Raw genomic sequence first — 16579 nt, 5'->3', positions numbered from 1 at the left:
CGGTTATAGCTTGAGTGGGTTTTGTGATTTGAAGGAGAGGCCTTTGCGTTTAATTCTGCTTCCTAAAACTGAGGTGATTTGCTTCGGATCAAGTAAACATTCTGCTAGATATCTGTTGTGTAGATGCTTTTTTTTTTTTTGCATGCAGTAACAATTTTAAACAATACTACATACATACAACACAACATACTGCGAGTGGTGTTTGCCAAGGCAACTACTTCTCACTTAGGGTTACAGATTTGAACAAACCCAAACTTCAAGTATTAAATTACACTATGTAATCATTTGTGCCACATGATACCTTAAAACCTGCAGCTTGCTGAGGAAAGTTCTAGCCTACTAATTTTCTAAATCTGGAGTTTTCAATCATATAGATGCCATGGGCCCCGAAATATGATCATTCTTGTGCAATATTTTCTAGTATACAGACCCAATATGCTATCATGAATATGAATATTTAGTTTGTTACATTATATATGGTACTACTTTTTGCACAGACAAGCAACTTACATTTTTTTATTTAACTTTCTATTTTTATTTTTTTTTGATAACTTAAGTAAGAGAGATATTGTCAAACTGCATAGGAATTTGTGTAGAGCTCTTTAGATGTTGACTCTATAATTGCCAATAAGTTGATTAACTTAACAGGGCTCAGGAAATGTGAAGAAAGGGGAAAAAAATGCCGAACCAGAGCTTCTTGGGAACCACTTCCTGTCTGTGTGTCTACAGGTTCGTCTGTTCTAGGCACTGAGGATGATCTGGCCGTATCTCTCCGGTTCATGAACTTCGGGGCAAGTCCTCCATCTTCAGACGATAGCACGCTGGACTCTGGCTTGTCCAGTTTTGTAGAGAATCCGCAGTATTTCTGTGGCATCATCAAGGACAAAGACATGTGTGAGTGTCTCACAATAATAGCGCACATGTTTTCAGCATGCTGATTCAATTTGTACTAAATTAAAGTAATTCTTTCTTTGTATTTTGCAGGTGTCCAACACATTAAAAGAAAAGACATTGTTTTAAAGTGGGAACTGGGGGAAGGAGCTTTTGGCAAGGTTTACCTGGCAGAATGTGCCAACCTTTGTCCTGATACTGACAAGATGCTGGTAGCTATCAAGGTATGATCACGCTTTAGCTTATCAGGGCTTAACACCTTACATTCAAAAAAAAGAAAGAAAAAGTTAGGGTTATTTTTGACTATTTCTTTACTATTTAGAAGTATATATTTGAACTAGCAACAAAAGCTAAAATATTTAACTACATGTCAGCTATATGTATATACACTGATTTGAACAAGAACACTGGCAAGCAATGCAAAACATTACTAATTGGTTAGTAATATTTAACCCATTCTTCCTGATTTGTCCAAGACTATCACGTTTTCACAATTCTGGCAAAATGTTAGCAAAGCAAAGTTGTTATTGATAACTAAAACTATTTAAAAACATTTTTGTAAACTGAAACAAAAAAATATGTCTTAAAAACAAACTTAATAAAAAAAGAAAAAAAAATATTTTAAAACTAAAAAATTTAAATTATTTAGTACTAAAATTACTCAAACTGAAATCTAAAAAACTGAAGCTAAAAATAAATATTTAATATATTATATATTAAGTATATAACTACTAACTAAACTACTAAAAATGTCAAAAGCACACCAAAATTATAAAAAAATTAAAATGAAAATAACAAAATATCAATAAATAATACTGTGGCAAATCATAAAACCAGAGTTGAGCACCATTCAAAATTGAATTGAGAATGCCTTTTAAATTCAAACTGAATTGAATTTGAATTGAAATAGCAAACAGGATGAAGAATTGCAATTTTAATTTGAATGTCAGGAAGTAGCATTAAAACGGATTTCAATTACAAATGCAATTTTCATCAAAAAAAAAGGTTTATTTCCCAGAATACATTGCCTGTGTTGCTTTTAATTGAAAGTATCCAAATACCTTTTTTGGGTGTCATATGTTCACTGTACTGATTGTCTTCATGTGTAGACCTTGAAAGTCGCCAGCGAGTCCACCCGACAGGACTTCCAGCGCGAGGCCGAGCTGCTCACGGTGCTGCAGCATGAACACATAGTGCGGTTCTACGGCGTGTGTACAGACGGAGAACCTTTGGCCATGGTGTTTGAGTACATGCGACACGGAGACCTCAATCGCTTTCTAAGGTCAGTCTAATAACCACCAGCCACTCACAGCGAATTAACTACAGTGCCAACAATGTGGTGTAGCGGTCAGAAACTGACCAGCTGAAAGAGTCTTTAGAGAAAGAGCTCCTATCCATATTTGCTGACTTGGGACAACCATAAAAACACAAAAACATGTTTCATTGGACCCCAGCAAGCAATAGCCGTCATTTCACGTCATTTCAGCCCTCTCGGTTAACTACAGACCTGATATAGTCCAGCTATGAGTAACCCACTTCAAGCCAAAATAATCTTGAAATTGGTTACATGACGTTTTTGCGACATGTCTGATATTCCATCCTGTAGGCAAAGTCAACAGTGATTACAAGGTGTTTGGTTTAATTTCTTTGACATGTTCATGTTCTCGATGACTAGTCTATTCTTGGGCTATGGTTAGACGTCTATTCAATTTTCATTGACAGCCCAAATTTTGCCTGGTTTTAGCCTAAATGTCAGGGCTGTGTTTGGAAAGCTATTAGACGTCTTTTAAATGCAAAATTGCTTGCTGGGATATAGCAAAAAGCCTCTAGGAAAATAATTGGGAGCGGGGCTTGACATTAAAGGGTTATTTCACCCCAAAAAATGTTATTACCCCATGATTTACTCATGTGTATATGACATTCTTCTTTCAGACTAATACAATTGGAGTTATATTAAAAATTTCCTGGCTCTTCCAAGCTTTACAATGGCAGTGAATTGTTGGGTCATTTTTTTTAAAGTCCATACAACTGCATCTATCCATCATGTAACTACTCCACACAGCTCCGGGGGGTTAATAAAGGCCTTCTGAAGTAGGGCTGAACGATTTTGGAAAAAAATCTAATTGCGATTTTTTTAACCAATATTGCGATTGCGATTTAATATGCGATTATTTTTTAAACTCTTTATCTTCTGTATTATTCAACAATACATCATTGTATAGTAATGGTGGAAATCTTTAATTGGTACCTCACAATCCAATTCTGATTCTGGGAGTCACGATCCGATTCCAAAACAATTCTTGAACTTTTTCCTTTTTAAGTTTTTAATAAATTAATAAGATTAATATTAATAATTAATATGTTTTTATTATGATATATGTAATTATAAGCTTTTTAAAATAACTACACATTATAACATTTAAATTAAAACAATTGCATGTTAATAATTTTAAATATATAAACTAATATAGCTGCAAAACATAAAGTAGTAAATCATAAAGAGAAACAAAAAAAACATATTACAAGCAATGAACAAAGAGTGCTTTCAGTATTTAAGAGTGTCTGAACTGTGTGATTTTTCTCTTTCTCAGCTTTACTGTTGTTTGATTATTAATGATGACATCATAGACAGCGGGAGACCTGCATTCACACTAATGCACAGATCTCTTTTGAAATATAAGATGTTTTTGCCCTGTCTGTTTAATTCATTAAACATTACTGATGGTGTTTACATTAATTTTGCGTCATAAAAGCATTTTGAGACGCGCACAGACGCGTCCTCGCAAGCACTCTTCACAATGCGCCGCGTGAGCATTTGAAATGGAAAGCCTTCTGTCAGTGAGTTTCTAACGACATGAATGAAGCCTTCGTTGAGCATTTGTAAGGAAAATACCGGCGGGCGAGAACACACACTGTAAGCGTGACATCAAGCAAAGTTTCTCACAGCGCTTATCCTGTGCAAAGAAGCCTGCGAATGTCATTGTGATTCGCGCCGTCAACCTTTCCGAACGTTATGAAATATTATTTTATGGTTCGTGCGTGATTGTGTGTATGTGTGTGTGAGAGAGAGATATAATGGAAGCAATCAGAATACGGGTGTTTCTAAAACACACGCAGCGCCACCGCGCACCTGCAGTTAAAATCTAAGCTCAGAATCGATCCAGAATCATTGGAGAGATGATAGTAGCCTATAGTATGAACAACACAATATTAGATAGATCAAACACAAACAGTTTTTTTTTTCCTTTTAGGCCAGGCATATGATATGTGTAACGTGCCAAGTTGATGCTTCTTCTGCAGACTTTACTCTGGCGTGTCACGTGACAAGACTGTAATCGCAGCCTTTGCGGTTAGGAAATCGCGTTATATCATATCGCGATATTATCGCAAATGCAATTAATCGTTCAGCCCTATTCTGAAGTGAAGTGGCGCATTTAAAAATATAAAAAATATACATATTTAAAACTAAAATAACTAGCTTACGGTGGTCAGTGGTGCGCATGTCGACTTGCACTAAAAGTTGACCCTTGAACCCTTGACACATGCATATTGACCAAGCGGCAACCTCCCCCAGTTTCTCTTGAAGCCAATACGGAAGTGACTTAAACTGCAATTCGTCGACTGGCCACTAAGGACAGGCTCCAGAAGGGAGCAGAATCTCATTGAGCCCCATGTTAAAATGCCCAACTTTACAGCAGAAAAAAACATGTTTACAGCCAGGTACAAATTGTGGTTTTGGACTATACAGTTCATTTTGCCCATCATGACAACTGTGAGGGGGGGTGAATTTTTTTTATAACGCATCCGTTTACATTATATAAAGCTTTAAAGTCCTGCATAATTAAGCATGGCCACTTTGAGTGACAGGTGGATAGCCATTTATCTGCTGTCTGTTAGTCATCGCATCACTTCAGCTCCAGCCATGTCCCGCCTCTTTGCCCATTTTCTATTATCCGGGAGTGACAAGAGATGACGCACTGACAAGATGGCAACGGCCAGCTCGTCCCTACTTTGCGCTTCAAAACGGCTCTTCAGACTCCTATGGGTGACGTCACGGACACTACGTCCATATTTTTTTACAGTCTTTGGTATTGACAAATGCAGAAGCGCAGAGGGTAGAGCAAAACCAAACACCGGTCATGAATTAGAGTCTAAAACGAGAATTTTTAAAGAGAAATGGCGGAGGATTTCGATATAAGAGAAGAGGGGCTCGAGTTTGTTGCCCAAGAGGCACCAAAGCTTGCGATGCTCCTATACGTCGCGTCAGGGGTTATTTTAGTTTAGTTATTTTAGTCTATAAAGTTTTAAATATGGATATTATTTCTTAGGCAAACGTGCCACTTCACTTCAGAAGGCCTTTATTAACCCCCCGGAGCCGTGTGGAGCAGTTATATGATGGATAGATGCACTTTTATGGCCTTCAAAAATGACCCAACAAGTCACTGCATTGGAAGAGCCAGGACATTTTTAATATAACTCCCATTTTATTCGTCTGAAAGAAGAATGTCATATACACCTAGAATGACTTGAGGGTGAGTAAAGCATGGTCTAATTAAAATTTTGGGGTAAACTAACCCTTTAACTTTTTTGCTAACCAGCCAGTGAAAATGCTGATTGGCAAGTAACTTTGGAAATCCACTAGCCACAATTTTGACATCGATACCATCGGGAAAAACTGCCATATATATTTGTATATTATCTCATAATTTGGCAGCAGGTTTATTAGGCTGCTGTCCCAGGAATCCATTATACTGTTACACATGCGTTTTTTCCCCCCTCATATGTTTACGTTAATTTAAACTAACTTAGAATGTGAATACTCACCAAAGCCGGAATTATCTTTTTTTTTGTGTGTGTGTGTGTATTTAACTGTTCAGGCGCAATAAGCAGCGGAAAAGAACTCAATTTAGTACTGAGATGTGGATTTTTGTGCGCATACTTTGGATTTGAGCGCAAAATCTGTGGGAAAGAGTACAATTATGTGCTATATACGCATACCCTGTAACACCAACAATATTCACCCAGAGCAAATGAAACGAGTGAGTGAGGTAAGGCAAGGTGTCAACTCGCTGTCGGAGAGATGAGAGAGCGAGAAAGCAAAGCTGGTATCATGTATCTATTCTGCGGAAAATGAGTATTGGAAGCCTTTCAGATATTTCAGTACCAATATGTATTGCTCTTAGTTTATTATTTCAGATGCCTTTTTAAAAGATTAAAATTGAAAAATGTATATACCTTATATATAATTCAACCCATCAAAGTGGCTAGTAGGATTGACTGCGTTACGGTCGCAAGCTAGACTTTAATATAGCCTCTCAAGTGTTAACAGTTAATAATCTGGCCAGCTAGTCAACTTTCTGCATTATGTTTTGGGTTTATATGTTACATAAAAATTAAAAGCCTTCCATTTACCATATTTCCATCTACATCTACTGAAACTCAATGCCCAAACTGAGTAGAAGAGCAATGGAGCCCAAATGCGGATCCAGCTTTGTGATGCTCCAGTCTTAATTAAGATGTAAAGTTGACTGAAGTATGAGGTGGCCGATGGGGGACTGACTGACCATATGTCCAGCACAGCTGAGTCTCGGTGCGTAAAGATCCAGTCTGTTTGCCAGGTGGTTGCTGGGGCCAGATTGGGAGTGGGGACAAGTGAATGTTTGAGGGGGAGATGGAAATCGCATTTTCACGTGTATGGATGTGGCTCCAGTCTCGGTTGCAGCTGCCCCATCCTGCCACCTGCCTTCTAAACTAATAGGGATCACATACTAAACCTCAGAGCAGAAAAGAAGGCAAGCGAGTGGCAGAGAGTTCTCATGCGTATATTAGGATGAATGGAGACAGTGGTTTGCTCATTGAGGCCTGACACGCAAGGCAATGGAGAGCAATGGTGCTTGTGCTGTCATTTAGCAGATGTTTTTTATCCAATGTGACTTACAGTACACTTAATACAATCTGGAGTTTGCTCAAAAGCATGACAGTATAATTAATGCAAACTTGGCACTACCAATGACCTTTAACCACTACACCCTTAAAAATAAAGGTTCCAAAAGGGGGTTTTCGCTGTGATGCCATAGCAGAACCATTTTTGGTTCCCCAAAGAACCTTTCAGTGAACAGTTCTTTAAAGATTTTTTTTTCTTAGTGTGAAATATTTGAATAATCATATCATGCCAAGATTATGGTTGGTGTCACTTCCAGTTCATTTATTATGGTGGAAATAAAGTGCTGCAGGATGGAATGAGTCCTACAACCTGGAAATAAGTTAGCATTCTTGAACTTCCAGTTCCATCGTCCTGAACTGTTGTTAACACAAGTTCAAGATGTTTTCACGTCCCCACACAATTTTTCTTTTGCATGTTTTGAAAAAGGCTGTTGCTAACAAGTGACTAAATGGAACTATAGAGGTTGTAAGGGACATTAAATGTCATCACACTAAACAGCTAAACTTGTCCGCTAGTCCACTTTCACAAGCCTTACTGTGTTTATAAATTACACTCAAATTCCAACTCAAACTTTCCAACATGTACATTTTATATACTGATTGAAAGAGATGTCGGAAGCTACTGTGTAGTTAATTTATGTAAACGGTCCGACTGGAAACAAAGATGCCTTGACTCCAAACTGTGAGCACTTATCAGGATCACCTAAATGCTGGATTTTTAAATGTATGTAAAGTTCGCATTGACTCCAAATAAGAGTTTTACACACTGGTCTGTTATTATATGGACATTGACGTTACAATTTCAAACCCCTAAACATGAACTGTGATTGGTTGCTTTACATGTCAGTTAGACGGCCTCTGGGCAGTCGTTGGCCAATGAAAGCTGCTATGGAGTCCAGACCTTCTGCCTTCAGTCTGAAGGTCTGGCTCCGTGAAACTAGGGTCATGTTAACTTCTCTGGTCTACAAAAATATGTAATTCCTGCAGAACTTTGTGGAGGATCAAGTAGAGAGCATTGCAATGTGGGATACAGTATTCCACATACACTCCTATAAAGGTTCTTTATTGGTATCTATGATTCCATGAAGAACCATAGATGCATAAAACACATCTATAAAACCTTTCCATTGCACAAAAGGTTCTTTGGATTATTAAAGTGTTCTTCACACTAAAAACTGCTCACTGAAAGATTTTTTCTGGAACCAAAAATGGTTCTTCTATGGCACCACTGACAGTAGTGTGCTTTGAATGTATACTACACATCTAGAATAACTTAGTAGGGTAAAAAAATGTATATAACATGCACATACTGCAAAAATATTATAAGTAGTATGCTAGTATGCCATTCTGAACACATCCAAAATCTCTTTTCTCAGGTTAATGTTTTCAGGCAGCTTTTATATAATGCGTGTCGTGTTTGTGCAGGGCTCACGGTCCAGATGCTCGTATCTTGGACGAGATGAAGGTTCCTCTGATGGGTCAGTTGACCCTTCCTCAGATGCTCCAAATCGCGGCTCAGATCGCCTCGGGCATGGTGTACCTCGCTTCCCTTCATTTTGTCCACAGAGATCTGGCCACCAGGAACTGTTTGGTTGGAGAAGGGCTGGTGGTGAAGATCGGGGACTTCGGGATGTCGAGAGACATTTACAGCACTGATTACTACAGGGTAAAACATGTCATTTCAATATCAATGATGTTATTCGCTTGGTCTTTGTTGGGAATATATCTGAGTTCATATTGAGATCTCAAACTGTGGTGTGTGCAAATTTGATTACAGTTTGACTTCTCTATTTCACTAAGGTCTGGGAGAAACATTTGAGATTGTGATTTTGCCTTTCTTTCCTTTTTATGTTTTTGTATATTTACCCACAGCAGAGATGTTTGGTTGTAATTTGTTCTCGTTCATGTCATCAGGTTGGTGGGAGGACGATGCTGCCCATTCGCTGGATGCCGCCAGAAAGCATAATGTACAGGAAGTTCACCACAGAGAGTGACATCTGGAGCTTTGGAGTGGTCCTTTGGGAAATCTTCACCTACGGCAAACAACCGTGGTATCAGCTATCCAACAGTGAGGTACAGTACCACATTTAATGCTCAAAGTTAGTGTCAACCATTTATGGCTGCACAATTGTCCCTATTTAAATGTCAAACTCATTCATTGTTGAGTGTTTAAAACAACACAACCACAAAACAAAAACAAAAATTACAATTCTGTCATCATTTACACTCAAGTCATTCCTGTTTATGGATGGAAATCAGAAATGCAACAATTGGGGTTCCGATTGATCTCATTAATGATTCTTGTAGTATTTTAAGGATAAAAATAGTAAACAATGCATGCATATTTAATGTTTCAATTAAAGTTACACTATCATTCAAAAGTTTGGGGTCAGTAAGATTTTTTTAGAGAGAGAAATGTATAGTTTCATGCAACAAGGATTCATTAAATTGACCAAAGATGACATTACTGTTACTGAAGTAATTACTGTTCTTTTAAACGTTCTATTCATTAAAGAATCCTGAAAAACTGCATCACGGTTTCCACAAAATATGAAGCAGCACAACTGTTTTTAACATCGATAATAATCAGAAATGTTTCTTGAGCAGCAAATCACCATATTAGAATGATTTCTGAAGGAACATGTGACAGACTTGAGTAATGATGCTGAAAATCTAGCTTTGCCTCACAGGAATAAATTATATATTAAAATATATTACATACATAGAAAACAGTTATTATCAATTGTAATAATACACTCACCTAAAGGATTATTAGGAACACCTGTTCAATTTCTCATTAATGCAATTATCTAATCAACCAATCACATGGCAGTTGCTTCAATGCATTTAGGGGTGTGGTCCTGGTCAAGACAATCTCCTGAACTCCAAACTGAATGTCAGAATGGGAAAGAAAGGTGATTTAAGCCATTTTGAGCGTTGCATGGTTGTTGGTGCCAGACGGGCCGGTCTGAGTATTTCACAATCTGCTCAGTTACTGGGATTTTCACGCACAACCATTTCTAGGGTTTACAAAAAATGGTGTGAAAAGGGAAAAACATCCAGTATGCGGCAGTCCTGTGGGCGAAAATGCCTTGTTGATGCTAGAGGTCAGAGGAGAATGGGCCGACTGATTCAAGCTGATAGAAGAGCAACTTTGACTGAAATAACCACTCGTTACAACCGAGATATGCAGCAAAGCATTTGTGAAGCCACAACACGCACAACCTTGAGGCGGATGGGCTACAACAGCAGCAGACCCCAACAGGTATCACTCATCTCCACTACAAATAGAAAAAAGAGGCTACAATTTGCACGAGCTCACCAAAATTGGACAGTTGAAGACTGGAAAAATGTTGCCTGGTCTGATGAGTCTCGATTTCTGTTGAGACATTCAGATGGTAGAGTCAGAATTTGGCGTAAACAGAATAAGAACATGGATTCATCATGCCTTGTTACCACTGTGCAGGCTGGTGGTGGTGGTGTAATGGTGTGGGGGATGTTTTCTTGGCACACTTTAGGCCCCTTAGTGCCAATTGGGCATCGTTTAAATGCCACGGCCCACCTGAGCATTGTGTCTGACCATGTCCATCCCTTTATGACCACTATGTACCCATCTTCTGATGGCTACTTCCAGCAGGATAATGCACCATGTCACAAAGCTCGAATCATTTCAAATTCGTTTCTTGAACATGACAATGAGTTCACTGTACTAAAATGGCCCCCACAGTCACCAGATCTCAACCCAATAGAGCATCTTTGGGATGTGGTGGAACGGGAGCTTCGTGCCCTGGATGTGCATCCCACAAATCTCCATCAACTGCAAGATGCTATCCTATCAATATGGACCAACATTTCTAAAGAATGCTTTCAGCACCTTGTTGAATCAATGCCACGTAGAATTAAGGCAGTTCTGAAGGCGAAAGGGGGTCAAACACAGTATTAGTATGGTGTTCCTAATAATCCTTTAGGTGAGTGTATTTCACAATATTATACTGTATTTTTTAAATAAATGCAGCTTTTGTGAGCAAATGAGACTTCTTTCAAAACATTTAAAAATCTTACCAACCCAAAACTTTTGAATGGTAGTGTAGATTCAAACAAAACTCCTCAAATCTGTAACTTTATCTAAATATTTGTCATATAAAAAGCTATGGAACCAATTTATTAACCAGCATATTTATTTATAGTAACGTTCTTATATTTAAGACTTTCATGAAGCTTTTGTGCTGTTTTGTACCTTTTTGGAGGACAAAAATCAACTTTAACATTCTGCAAAATATCCCTAAAAAACCGTTTAGATCAACTAGAGGGCGAGTAAATGGATTTTCATTTGGCAGTAAATGACTCCTGTAATGTTTACTTGCAATGACAGAAGTGATTTAGACTGTCTGATGGCATCAGTGCTGGTCAGTGAGCTAAAGCAAACAGACAGAGCTATTCCCAACCTTCATCGTAATGTGAACATCCATTTTGGACTGGATCAGACTGCACTCTTAAGCACTTATGAACCAGAAGATCAATAGATTTTTCGGTTCCAGAGTGATCCAGACCTCTCAGATTAGGCACCAAAAAGTGGACTCTGGTGTGACCACAACTGCACTATTACGCTGGAGAGGCCTCTCTTCTTTCAACAGAGAGGTAGATCACTTTCCCGCCGACTCGATTTTAATCCGATTAAACCTCATCTTCGCCTTGGGCCGACGTTGTTTAACCTTGTTAACCTAATCCTTCCCGAGCCATGATGGACACAGCTAATTATCGGGAGCCTAATTGTACGGGACAGAGACGGATCGTTCGTGACTTTCCATCTGCGAGGAAAGAGGGTGCCAGACTTTCAGAGGGGTCAATGGGAATTTTTGTTAATTTATTGCAGTGATTGAAAGCCCGTTTCAGAATGATGTTGTGTGGTGCTGACAGTCTCTTCACCTCATTTGATTAAGAGGCAATGCTATAAGGGCTTGAAGTCACTGGCGTTTTAAATAGCCACCAGGAATAGCCTTGGAGAGAAGAAAGTGAAAGCTGCTGCCAGAAGAAAATAGAGTAAAAGGGGTCATAACTTTAGAAATCTATTTTTACTGTAACTTTCAGAACTCAAAAATTCCTCCACACTAAATAAAAGAGCATTTATTGACAGAAAGTATCCGCTCCCAACATCTTGAATACCTTATTACAGAACTGCCCACCTTTACATGTCAACAATTTCTATTCTGTAAATGAAAAGGATGTTTATGCAGGAATATTAAAGGCAAAGCTGCAAAAAAGAGGAGTTTAATTTAAAAGGTCAAAGAAGGAAAGTCTACCACAAGACCTCTGAAGGTGTGCTGTGGTATCTGGCACCAAGATGTTAGCAGCAGATCTTTTAAATCCTGTAAGTTGCGAGGTGGGGCCTCTGTGGATCGGACTTGGGATGTATATGTTCTGCAATAATGCTTAGGTAGGTGTCAAAGTAACATCCACATGGATGGCAGGACCCAAGGTTGCCACGCACCCGGCCATCCATGTGATGTAAAAGAAAATGTGATTCATCAGTCCAGGCCACCTTCTTCCATTGCCCTGTGGGGCAGTTCTGATGCTCACAGAGAGGTCAGCATGGGCACCCTGACTGGTCTGTGGCTATGCAGCCCATTCGCAACAAACTGCGATGCACTGTGTATTCTGACACCTTTCTATCAGAACCAGCATTAACTTCTTGAGCAATTTGAGCTACAGTAGCTCGTCTGTTTGATCGGACCACACGGGCCACCCTTCGCTCCCCTCGTACATCAATGAGCCTTGGCCGCCCATGACCCTGTCGCCAGTTAACCACTGTTCCTTCCTTGGATCACTTTTGATAGATACTGACCACCGCAGACCACTGGAACACCCCACAAGAGCTGCTGGCAAATCCTTTCTCAAATCCTTACGCTTGCCCATTTTTCCTGCTTCTAACACATCGAATTTGAGGACAAAATGTTCACTTGCTGCCTAATATATCCCACCCACTAACCGGTGCCGTGATGAAGAGATAATCAGTGTTTTTCACTTCACCTGTCATAATATTATGCCTGTTCGATGTATATATTGCAGGCATAATATATATTAAATATTAGAAATATTGAATAAAACACTGCAGATTAACCATCTTTTTGCATCACTGTAATATTTTCTTCTTTCCAGGCCATTGAATGTATCACGCAGGGACGAGAGCTTGAACGGCCACGTACCTGCCCAAAGGAAATGCACCTCCTCATGCAGGGCTGCTGGCAGAGAGAACCGCAGCAGAGGCTCGTCATCAAGGACATCTACAACCGCCTCGTGGCCCTCGTCAAGAACCCCCCTGTCTATCTGGACATCCTGGAGTAGCGGCACACGGTCGGACCTGCACGGAAAAAAAAGACATGCTTCTGACAGCAGGTTATTTGGCCTGAGGAGGAAAGTCAATGGTGGGTTGTGGACAGACAGCATTCATAAACTGTCTCAGATGTGCAGTATGAACGGTGTTTGGTGATGTGTACGTTTAATCCACTAAAAGTGTAAATATAGTGTCCATGTGTTTAAATTTGAAATGGACTGAGTAAATGAACAGTGGATACTTTGAACATGCATTAGTGGAAATTGCTCATGGATCTTCAACCCTGAAGAGACACTAGATTTTCTATATAAGGATACTGATGTCAAGGTCTTGTAATTAAAGTTCATTAAAGGTGAAGTGTGTAATTTTCCCCCAATCCAGATTAATATTCAGAGTTGATTTCCCCGATATATGTAAAAAGTGTGGCTCTGTTTATTTGAGCATTCCGCCCAGCCTGACCCAACAACAGTGCCTAAACCAATGGTGTGACTTTGGGGGAGGGACTTGCTGTTTTGTCTGACCAATGGGAGACGGGGAAAGTGGAAACCTGGGCCTGTATTACAGAATCATTCCAACTTAGTCAACAGAATTTTTATGTTGGAAGTTTCTGTAATACAACTCCTGGTCATTATTTTATCATTTGCTGCTTTAATGGCACATACATTACATACTTCACCTTTAACCATCATGTGCAGATTCTAAATAATGTGTCCCCGAAACAAAGACTCTTTAGTTGTTGATTTACACGTTGTGCCAAGCTGACTGCATTTCTTTTCAATGTCTTGCGATTATGAATATATTACATCAACATGTTATGCGTGATCTTCACATGCATGTATTGTACATCTCTGAGTGTTTAACAGCAGCTTCCTGTTATGGCTCCCGAGTTCTGCTTCATTTGCTAAATCAGAAGCATCAGCAAGGCCAGCAACTACACAACAACAGTGGAAACACATGGGCTGTGTACGGAATGGAGTACTAACACACAGCATACTATTTTTTAATTGAGTATGTTGTATGGAACGGTAAACATTTCAAGCAGTAGTTTGTCACATGAATTGCATGCTTAAGGCAAGAGACTACAGGTGAATATGCTAATTGTAAATAATAGATATCAACATTCTTTCCCTAGTTTATTAATCACAACACATTAAGGGGCCGTTTACACGACGGCCTTCTACTAAAAATGGAAAACTTATGCGTTTTGGCCATTCAGTTACACGACAACTGAAAACGCAAGCTTTTGAAATCGTGTTTTTGAAAACGATACCGTTGTTGTCTCTGTGTAAACTAGAGAAACGTAGCCTAGAAACCTAGACGTACATGTAAGCAAATGTAATTTGCAGCCAGGGTCGTCTAGCAACTCTCCGTTGGCTTGTGAACTGGGAAAACCAAACTCTGGTCAGGCCAATCACATCGTGTATAGAGTCGGTGGGCGGGCTTAACATAATGACGGCAGAGTTGCGGCGGTTCCACGTGCTACTTGTAAACAAAGAAGCTGACGAACAGCGGTTTTGGCCACGACTCTGGAAGACTTGGAGTTAAGCTTTTCTTTGAGAAAAGAACAAAGAACGGCACTGAAGTCAATTCTTAAGAAAGGAAGATGTGTTCAGAGTTGTGCCGACCGGATACGAATCTATCAACTAGCTCCGCTTCACCTTGTTTCGTTGCTCTGGTTGGTTGTAGCGCTATCCTATTGCGTGCAGAGGGAATTTGAAAGACAACTGTTTGTCCCGCCCCTCGGATTGAGCAATGCCAATGGTGTGTTCCCAGACCCAACATCTTGATGTGGGCTTGTCAGGCTAATAGAAAGGTGAATTTGTGAAAACTGTGTCATGCACATGCGTATTACATGTTCAGTCAATAGGCGTGTAGTGTTTCTGCAAAGTGATATCTCCAACTACTGGCCTTGCAGCAGAATACAGCGTTTTTAGTTGTTTTGCGGATCGTTGTGGACGGGGATCGTTTTGACAATGTTGTCGTCTGTATGCGACAAAAGCAAGGGAAAAACTTTTCAGTTTTTAGTACATCTTAATACAAAACTTGGTAAAACTTAGTACGGGTAATACAAAACAAGGACAAAGATATCGTCGTCGCAGAGAGCAGAGAGTGACTAGCGCTCTGTAGAGAAGTTTGTACGTTTAGGGCTACCGTAGAAACATGACGGCGCAAAATGGCGATTTCACTATAAGGGGACCTGCAGTGTATGAAGATTGAAATGGCTTAGGTAATAAAAACATAGCGGTACATTAAGTAAGGTCTTTATACACCACTGAAAAACATAGTTATGTATATTATATTGCATTTCTGTCAATAGATCCTCATAAATACTACACAGTGCACCTTTAAAGGTTTTTACAGAGAGGATTTTGGATATCTCTTGAATAACTTCATAAATCAGAAAATACTGTCAAAAGCCAGATAAAAATTATTCATATAATGAAATTATATGAACAAACCACAAAATGATTCAGAATAGGGCTGCGCAATATATCTAAATTATCGAAATATCGCAATATGCATATCGCAAGGGCAGGCAATATCTGAATGATTTTAATAGGCTACTTCAACATTGTGAAAAGTGTATGTTTTAGGACGACGCATATAGCAGAGAAAAGACTGGGCGCACGACTGTTACTTATGTGACTTGCTTGAAGTTAAAAAGAGTTATTAAACACAATAACTTGCGAAAAACAACTCCTTGCAGTCTCGTGCTGTCTGCCACACACACCGAAATGTGCGCACAAGCCGTTCTTTTTTCGTGTCTTGTTACACACTCGAACTGTCAATGCTTCCTTTTCCCAGAACCGATGCTTTCTTTTCCCACAAAGAATGTGAAACAACACACAAATGATATCATTCTGTTTTTAAATATTTTTTTTTAATATAATTTAAATAGATTTTACAAACTTAAAGCAATATCGTATCGCATATCGAATATCGCATTTTTAACAAGGATATCGCATATCGCATTTTTCTTCAATATCGCACAGCCCTAATTCAGAATATAGTTTGGTGTATGTAGTGCAACTGAAGTGGACATTTCTGACAGCAGGAGTAAACGGCCTTTAAAGAGATGTATTGTAATTGAAATCTACAGACACAAATAGATAAAGAATAATACAAATAAACATTTAAATGTATATTTTTTCATGTTTTCTTTTCACTTATCAGAAGAAGACACGTTATGGAAGCAAAATAGCCCAAAATTGTGACAACCCAACAATTTTACAACGCGGAGATTTCAAATGAATTTGATGTGAAGCATACGAAAATGTATGATTTAAAAAAAAAAGTAAGCATGAAAGTCCTCCCTTAACCCCACCCCTAACCCCAACCGAACCGCCACTGGGGTATAAGCAGTTAGCAGATCGTACAAAAACATATGAATGAGAGACAAATTCATACAAATTC

General features: G+C 39.1%; 1 protein-coding gene across 1 annotated transcript in view; it reads left to right on the top strand.

The window, feature by feature from the left end:
* Positions 1-15559, top strand: part of ntrk1 (neurotrophic tyrosine kinase, receptor, type 1) — a 40998-nt gene extending 25439 nt beyond the window's left edge. The window contains exons 12-17 of the mRNA XM_079836493.1: positions 730-894; positions 985-1115; positions 2001-2173; positions 8260-8500; positions 8749-8907; positions 12991-15559. Of these exons, the coding sequence (XP_079692619.1) occupies positions 730-894; positions 985-1115; positions 2001-2173; positions 8260-8500; positions 8749-8907; positions 12991-13176 (1055 nt within the window). The 3' untranslated portion in view covers positions 13177-15559. The remainder of the gene's footprint in view (positions 1-729; positions 895-984; positions 1116-2000; positions 2174-8259; positions 8501-8748; positions 8908-12990) is intronic.
* Positions 15560-16579: the final 1020 nt, after the last annotated feature.

The sequence above is a fragment of the Gobio gobio genome (assembly GCF_949357685.1).
Source record: "Gobio gobio genome assembly, chromosome: 15".
NCBI lineage: Eukaryota > Metazoa > Chordata > Actinopteri > Cypriniformes > Gobionidae > Gobio > Gobio gobio.
Note: the sequence above shows the minus strand (reverse complement) of the source record. Positions and strands in the feature narration are given on the sequence as shown.